The sequence below is a fragment of the Branchiostoma floridae genome, chromosome 5 (genome assembly GCF_000003815.2).
Source record: "Branchiostoma floridae strain S238N-H82 chromosome 5, Bfl_VNyyK, whole genome shotgun sequence".
In the NCBI taxonomy this organism is placed as follows: domain Eukaryota; kingdom Metazoa; phylum Chordata; class Leptocardii; order Amphioxiformes; family Branchiostomatidae; genus Branchiostoma; species Branchiostoma floridae.
The window spans coordinates 4,129,156-4,137,975 of record NC_049983.1 but is presented as its reverse complement, the minus strand read 5'-3'; the positions used below and the strand labels follow the sequence as shown (position 1 = coordinate 4,137,975).

Genomic DNA, 8,820 nt, shown 5'->3' with positions numbered 1-8,820 from the left:
TCCCCGGATACCCAGACGCCTTCCCTTCGTCAGTCTACTGCCTGTGGACCATCGATGGTCCTCCTGGAAGCTACGTCACGCTTGTGCTGCTGGACGTAGATTTGCCCTGTGCCAGCCGCGCGCTGCAGGTCAGGGACAGGTTCCTGACAGTAGGGTGGAACACGATCCACGGGCTGTGTCACGGCGAGGGCGAACAGAAGCGTTATGTGTCGAGCTCCAATGAAATGCGTTTGGTCATGCTGGCGACGAGCAACAATGCTAATTTCGGCGACAATCGTGGGTTTATGGCAACGTTCAACGTCAGTACGTTCAGCCCTAGCCGACAGGTGATGAGCATCCCTGATGATGCAGGTGAATATGACAAACTGAATCATAAATACCTTTGTAAATGTCTGTGCACTTTGATTCAAAGCAATATCTTGTTTAGAAGTATAACGTTATTTTCCAAACTTTTTTTTTTAAACCAAGGCTTTATTTGCCCATGTGGCTGGCGCCTGTTCCGCCGAAACTGCTACCTGACATCTCGCCATCACGTACGGGTGAACTGGGAAGAGTCAGACGTCAAGTGCCGAGAATTCGGCGCCAACCTAACCAGCGTGGCTGACCGGGCAGAAATGGAATTTCTCCACCTGCTCTTGGTCACCAATGTTGTCGTTAAACGCATCGCTGATCCACAGCTTTTCATCGGTATGGCAAGTTCTGATACGTTCATGTGCAAGCGTTAAAAGCATACACCCTTAACCCTCAAACCACCGTATAGGGTCAATACTGGCCCCAGATGCATATTAATATGTGCCATTGTGACATTGCTCATTGAAAACAAATTTCCTCCCACGAGTTTTTATATATGTCTTATAACTTCTCATACGTTTTTACCGAGATTGGCTCATTGTTGATTAAGTTATCATAAAAAGTTATGTATGGTCCAGTGGGGTCTTTTTAAACAAACTTTTGCGACCCACGCTTAAACTACTTATTGTATGATCACGAAATTTTCAGAAAAATATGTGCATGTGCAACGAAATTATGGAAACAACTTTTGTGTCGTTATCATGCAATACGACGACGCATCATTTAGCTTAAATTGATGGATTTTGACGGATGGCATCATCGAATTAGCATAAATTATGAATATTGATCATGAAATTTACGTTAAATTTCATAAGATGTCATGAACAAGTATGGTTTGCAAAGAAAGCCTTAAAACTTGAAGTTTAAGCCAAAATTAGAAAATTGCGTAATAAATATGCCCGTCAGAATTCCGTTGCCATGGCAACATGAAAAATGATGAACTTTTTTTTATTCACCTTAATTGCTTGCTATCAACATTTTCTCAAAAAGGACCAAGTTTGGTGGCCCTAGCAAAAGCTATTCAGGGGCAATGTGACTCTGAAGTTGGTGCAGACATGAAAAATAAGCGAATAGCGATAGTGCAAAATGTGGTCAAAATGATATTTTTCATAAATTATGATAATGAGCTAGATTTTTTCTAACCTAATCATGTGAAACTTTCTCGAATAGATTAATGAAGCTATGCATATTTACAAATCACAAAAAGAGTCACCAAAAAAACTGTATTTGTGAAAAATGTTATGGGGTTATTTTTGACCCCATTCGGTAATCTACGTCACAAAAAAAAGGTACGGTGGTTTGAGGGTTAATGATTTAATGGCAAAAATTTAAACAGTTTATCTGAAAGTTTGTATTTGAGAGACGAAACGGAGATTCAGAAAAGAAACGAACATATGCAGTATGAAAACAATGAAATTTGTGTGCTTTTCTTATCTTAAACAATGACTAATACAAATTCGTTGTCCCAAGGTCTCTACGACATCCACCTTAACCGAACCTTTGTCTGGACCGATGGTACGCCGGTGACGTACATGGACTGGTGAGTGTCATCTCGTCACCAACATTCGTTTAGTCCAGTTATATTAGAATTAATCCAACCAATACATGTTGGCTCATGGAGACCTGTACAAAAATTTTAACAATTTTTTAATGAATGAATGAATGAATGAAGACATTGTACATTTTTGCCCAACCGAGCTAAGTAAAGGCCACAACAAGACAAAACATTATATGTATATACATAAAAGTATCACAGATCTTGTCTAACACATAAATTCGGCTTGTTCTCGCTTCTTGGTAATCGAGAAAATGTAGGACTGTATGGGTTTAGCTATGGTCGGTTTGTGAAAACAAATGAGGAATATAAACTTGTGCTACTCAACACAATCAACAATGAAGTGCACTACATGCGTTTATGGAGAAGACACATGTCTGTGTCTGCAAGTAAAAGGTATGGTACATCAATGTATTAGATAAACTGCACAAGCCTTCGGCTGCAGACAATAGGACTGTCGTGCACGGCAAATAGAAGCTGTGTTAAGAAGCACCAGCCTTTCTTCTTCAGTTGTAAAAGGGCAGAAAAGTCGCGAGGTGCGAGATTGTTGTAGCTGGGGGGGGGGGGGTCATTTTAAACTACTTTTGATTTGTTAATGTTCACATTGCAGTTCCGAAAGAAACAAACTTTGCCTTAAAATCTGCAAAACTTTCCCAAGCTTTTTCACCTTACCGACCAACAAAAATCAATCTTCTTGCTTAAGTCGTCGAACCCCTTTATACATGAAAATGTTGGACAATTCATCCCCTATTGCATACAGAAAAGAAGTCAAACTCATCAAATAGCTTAAGTAGAAATAGATCTAGATTAGTCGCCATTCCCTTTTGATTTATCTATGAGTATCATTTTCCTTCTTAGTTAGGTATGGTTATGTATATCACTTCTGCTTTACTTTGTGTGCAATTAGCCCTACGGCATGAATTAGCAATAACGATTATCATATGGTGAACGGACGCTCAAAGGACGGGGAGTGGGGCATGGTGTGTACTGCCTCTTTTACCGTCTCTGTCGAGGATGATACGACCCACAACACCTGTCCGCATTGTTTTCTCTATCACACCTCAGGTCACCAATGGATGTCAGGACCTGGTTCCCACAGCCGGACGGCGCCAAGATGTCCTATTGCGTTGCCATAGTGATGAAGAACGTCTGGGGAACTGACCAGTGGTACGACGTGTCCTGCGATGAACGAGCCACAAGGTCCTTCATCTGCAAGCGGGCGGCCGAAAGAGTGACCCGTCCGGGAGACAATGCCTAAACAGAACGATCAGACAGGGCAGGATTGACCACATAATACATACAGCTGCTACTTGACCCCCCCCCCCCACTCCCCCACCCCCACCCCCGACATAGCAGCTCCAATATGATAGGTCTTCATTGTGTGACGGATAATTTTGACTTGCAGAAAAACACCACAACGCACACACACGCACACGCACACACACACACACACACACACACACACATACACACGAGCGCGTGCGCGCACACACACACACTCACACACACGCGCGCGCATTTACAAACTGTGACCATGTCTGTTAAATGTACTTCTTTTAATTATTTTTTTAGATTGGTATGAATTTTTTCCAAAATGCATTATTAACTTATTGAGAGGTCTTGATCTTGTCAATAGACTACAGTATTGTATATTGGTACCAAAATAAGGTTATACATATAACATTGAATATTTGTATTGATAAGCGGTTATCATACAGTGATCACCAAATACAGTCGAGTCAAGTCAAGTTAAGTTTTTTTAAGGTGAAAAATATGTTTTCAATAGAGTTTTTAGGTTTGTATGTATATAGTTGAATTGCATTACTAAAACTTAAGACGCTATAGATTGAATGTTGGTAAAATTATAACATTTTAAACCCAAGATTTGCTGATTGTAAGAAACATTCATACTGCATCCACCTTATTTCTCCAGCTCTGAAGGGCCACGTGACATGGGTGTTGGAAGTCACTATCAGGTCACGTGACTGAAGAAGTGTTTTGTCGACGGCGAGGGGGTGGGTGGGGTGAGGTTATCGGACCCTGCTGTGAATATCATCCTCTCTGACTCCTCCCTCAAACCACCTGCTCTTTTTTTTTGATTTTCATATGAAGGACTTCTGTCCAGGGTGATCTTTGGACATCTTGATGTGATGTGCAACAGGTGACAAGTCCCTTATGCTCTGCTGGTCAATTTTTGAAACAACTTCTGTCGGTGCTATGCATAAGCCCTTTCACAGAAGTAGTACTACGCACTCGTGGGTGAAAGGGAACCCTGGATAATATGAACGTTTGTTTGAACAAAATGTAATATCAAAGTTGAAGGCCACAGAACGTAAGCATTCCATTTTCCATGCATCATTACCTTCCGTACATTGTTACACAAATTGAAACAATGGTAGAGCCGGGGCTGTTTACGTCTGAAGGCCTTCAACTTGACTTATTACCCAGAGTTCCTCTCACCCGCGCGTGCGCGGTAACCTCTGGGAAAGGGCTTATTTTGTGTCCCAATGCTCGCTTGTGATATGGTACACGTCCCCTCATGTATCTTCTGGTTTGCCTTTGTTCTAAGGGGCAACTATATTGTTTCCTGATGGTAGTGTCGGATCTGCTAGGGACGTCCACTCTTGAATGTTTCTATTTCCTTATTGATGATTGCTTCTGTGACACCCGCCACGTAGCGAAGGATAATATGGTCTGCTGTACAATAGCTTCATTGCACAGGAAAGACCTGGGATATCTACAACACATTAATTAACCCTCAAACCACCGTATGGGGTCAAAACTGACCCCAGACGTATATTAATATGTGCCATTATGACATTTCTGGTTGAAACCAAATTTCCTCCCATGAGTTTGTTTGTATATATGTCTTATAACTTCTCATCCGTTTTTACAAAGATTGGCTCATGGTTAATTAAGTTATCATAGAAAGTTTATGTATGGTCCAGTGGGGTCAAAACTGACCCCAGCATTTTTTTAAACCAGCTTTTGAGACCCATGCCCAAACTACTTATTGTATGATCATGAAATTTTCAGAGAATGATTTATATGTGCAACAAAATTATCGTAGCAACTTTTGTGTCATTATCATTTTATATGACGACGCTATGACGTAATTTAGCTTAGATTGGCCGCCATGTTGGATTTTGACTGATGACGTCATCAAATTAGCATAAATTATTAATACTAAATCATGAAATTTACTTTAAATTTTGTAACATGTCATGAACAAGTGTATTTAGCCAAGAAAACCTTAAAACTTGAATATTTAAGCCAAAATTAGAAAATTGCGTGATAAATATGCCTGTCAGAATTCCGTTGCCATGGCTTTTTTTATTTACTTAAATTGCTTGCTATCAACATTTTCTCAAAAGGGACCAAGTTTGGTGACCCTAGCATAACCTATTCAGGGGCTATGTGACTTTGAAGTTGGTGCGGGCATAAAAAAAAAGAAACCTTGCCCGGTCTGAATAGCATTAGTGCAAAATGTGGTCCCCTTGATCTTTTGTATAAATTATGAAATTAGCTAGAATTATTCTAACCTAATCATGTCAAACTGTCCCACATAGATTAATGAAGCTATACATATATAAGAATCACAAAAAAAGTCACCTAAAAAAACTGTATTTGTACAAAACGTTATGGGGTCAGTTTTGACCCCATACGGTAATCTACGTCACAAAAAAGGTACGGTGGTTTGAGGGTTAATACTAGTATTATTATGAAAAAGGAGGCAACAAATTCAATAATAACAATATACCTTGAGAAGAGGCTGCAATATATCATTGACAAATAAAAGAAATTTATTTCTAATGTGCACGTCATGTAAACATACAATTTTTGCGTCACATATTATACTATGTAGGTGATTTTAATAGTTACTACTAATATAGCCTGACGCAGGCATGGCTCGTGAAACTAAACTCTTGTTTACAATCTATAATGACAAGTTCAATCTCATTGAATAAAGTATCGGTATTAAGCACATTAAAGCCGAGTGTAGATTTCTCTTGTTTCTCAGTCTTCCCTGTTTATATTGTGATGCACCTAACCAGAGTTGTTAAAACTTTGAGAGACATCGATACATACGAGACAAAGTATATGTAAACTCTCGGCTTGCTCTCTTTTTAAGACACAAGGTCCTCGACACCCTAGCCTCTGACCAATCGAACGAAAAAACTTGTATTCTGAAGTTTTCAGATTGGTAAACTTCAGAATACAAGTTTTTTTTTTTCGTTTGATTGGTCTGAGGCTGGGGTGACTTAAAAAGAGAGCAAGGACGATAGTTTACATATACGTATGTATCGATGTCTCTTAGGAGACTTCACGAGTTCTTGCATGTGTCCAAGAAATTTAGATTCACAGTCTGGATCCCAGACTGTTTTCAGGGCCTACACAGGCCGAATCCTCGGCTGTAGGGCCACCATGCCCCCAAAGAAATTATTCTGCAACAGCCACCCCTCCCCAAGTTAGACCATAAACGATGGATATTATTGAGATCGGGACTGTTGTATCCAACTTCCGTCAGTATCTAATTTTCGTACTATGCCGAATCCTGGATATCCAGAAAACGTCCTGAGCAGAAGGACGATTCCTGGATATCCAGAAATCGTCGCAAACAGGGCGTTTCCTGGATAGACGACGGTGTTTATCCAGAACGTGTACGTGGGGGTGGAGCTTCCTGTTTTCGAGGGCGGGGACTATGTTGCATGTTGTTTTCGTGGTTAGAAGGCCGCCATCTTTGTATCTCCGGCGCAAGAGGTTTATGTAGAATTATTTTGTCAGCTCCTGGTGTTACCACTACACGAAAACTTGAATATCCGGTCGTTTTTGGGGTTGCATATGTCCCGTGAAACCCGGTGTATCCGGGGCATGTGCAGTCATATCCTGTCATGACAAGCGCGGGTCCTGCATATTACCGCTTATGCCTGCACATCCGGTAATTAGACATGTATGGGGATATGCGGCCCCTGCTCACGTCTCGTGTCTTGAGTAATGCCAAACAAGAGACCATCTTGTGTGTGAATTGATAGACGTAATGATACTTCCGCTTTACATAAAAGTACTCTCCAAGCGGATGTGTATTGACTTGTCTGGCATTTTCAGTCAACAAAACTCACAAACGCCTGATATAAACGAATGCATTGTTTTACAAGAACAAAGAAAGGCCTACGCACGAATGGCTCGTATCATCGTTTTCCAATGAATTGTCACCGAGAACGAACACTAAAAATAACTTTGAGCGCGTCATATACCAGCGTTTGGTATTATTACATTCTTAAGCTTCGGTTTTACGTTTTTAGCTAATCAACTAATTTTACTTTTTTTTAACTTTTGACACGAAAGAAAACATGGCTTACCCACGCTCAATTTTAATATTCGTTTTTTTTTTGCTGCAGCAGTTTGTTGCCTAGATTGAACTACACGAAATGGACATTCTAAGTAAAATCTAACACGTTTGATGATAACATTCTCCACCATTCTATGGTGGGGTAGTCTGTCATTTTACGCCCTAAGCTTATCAATTAAACGGCCGCTTCAGTCTAAAGACCAATGTTGTGCTTTTGAAACAAAAGAAAACATGGCGTATATGATATACCCACGCTCACATTGGAGGCCTTTTTTAAGCAAACTTTTTTTTTAAACAAACTTTTGAGACCCATGCCCAAACTACTTATTGTATGATCATGAAATTTTCAGAGAATGATTTATATGTGCAACAAAATTATCGTAGCAACTTTTGTGTCATTATCATTTTATATGACGACGCTATGACGTAATTTAGCTTAGATTGGCCGCCATGTTGGATTTTGACTGATGACGTCATCAAATTAGCATAAATTATTAATACTAAATCATGATATTTACTTTAAATTTTGTAACATGTCATGAACAAGTGTATTTAGCCAAGAAAACCTTAAAACTTGAATATTTAAGCCAAAATTAGAAAATTGCGTAATAAATATGCCTGTCAGAATTCCGTTGCCATGGCTTTTTTTATTTACTTAAATTGCTTGCTATCAACATTTTCTCAAAAGGGACCAAGTTTGGTGACCCTAGCATAACCTATTCAGGGGCTATGTGACTTTGAAGTTGGTGCGGGCATAAAAAAAAAAACCTTGCCCGGTCTGAATAGCATTAGTGCAAAATGTGGTCCCCATGATCTTTTGTATAAATTATGAAATTAGCTAGAATTATTCTAACCTAATCATGTCAAACTGTCCCACATAGATTAATGAAGCTATACATATATAAGAATCACAAAAAAAGTCACCTAAAAAACTGTATTTGTACAAAACGGTATGGGGTCAGTTTTGACCCCATACGGTAATCTACGTCACAAAAAAGGTACGGTGGTTTGAGGGTTAATACTAGTATTATTATGAAAAAGGAGGCAACAAATTCAATAATAACAATATACCTTGAGAAGAGGCTGCAATATATCATTGACAAATGAAAGAAATTTATTTCTAATGTGCACGTCATGTAAACATACAATTTTTGCGTCACATATTATACTATGTAGGTGATTTTAATAGTTACTACTAATATAGCCTGACGCAGGCATGGCTCGTGAAACTAAACTCTTGTTTACAATCTATAATGACAAGTTCAATCTCATTGAATAAAGTATCGGTATTAAGCACATTAAAGCCGAGTGTAGATTTCTCTTGTTTCTCAGTCTTCCCTGTTTATATTGTGATGCACCTAACCAGAGTTGTTAAAACTTTGAGAGACATCGATACATACGAGACAAAGTATATGTAAACTCTCGGCTTGCTCTCTTTTTAAGACACAAGGTCCTCGACACCCTAGCCTCTGACCAATCGAACGAAAAAACTTGTATTCTGAAGTTTTCAGATTGGTAATTCATTCGTTTTTATCCTTGTGGATAATGCTTGTTGCAATAACAA

At 39.4% G+C, this 8,820-nt stretch overlaps 1 protein-coding gene across 1 annotated transcript in view; it reads left to right on the top strand.

The window, feature by feature from the left end:
* Positions 1 to 3,164, top strand: part of LOC118415602 — an 11,357-nt gene extending 8,193 nt beyond the window's left edge. The window contains exons 5-7 of the mRNA XM_035820305.1: positions 16 to 351; positions 1,822 to 1,891; positions 2,972 to 3,164. Coding sequence (XP_035676198.1) covers positions 16 to 351; positions 1,822 to 1,891; positions 2,972 to 3,164 — 599 coding nt within the window. The remainder of the gene's footprint in view (positions 1 to 15; positions 352 to 1,821; positions 1,892 to 2,971) is intronic.
* The last annotated feature ends 5,656 nt before the right edge of the window (positions 3,165 to 8,820 follow it).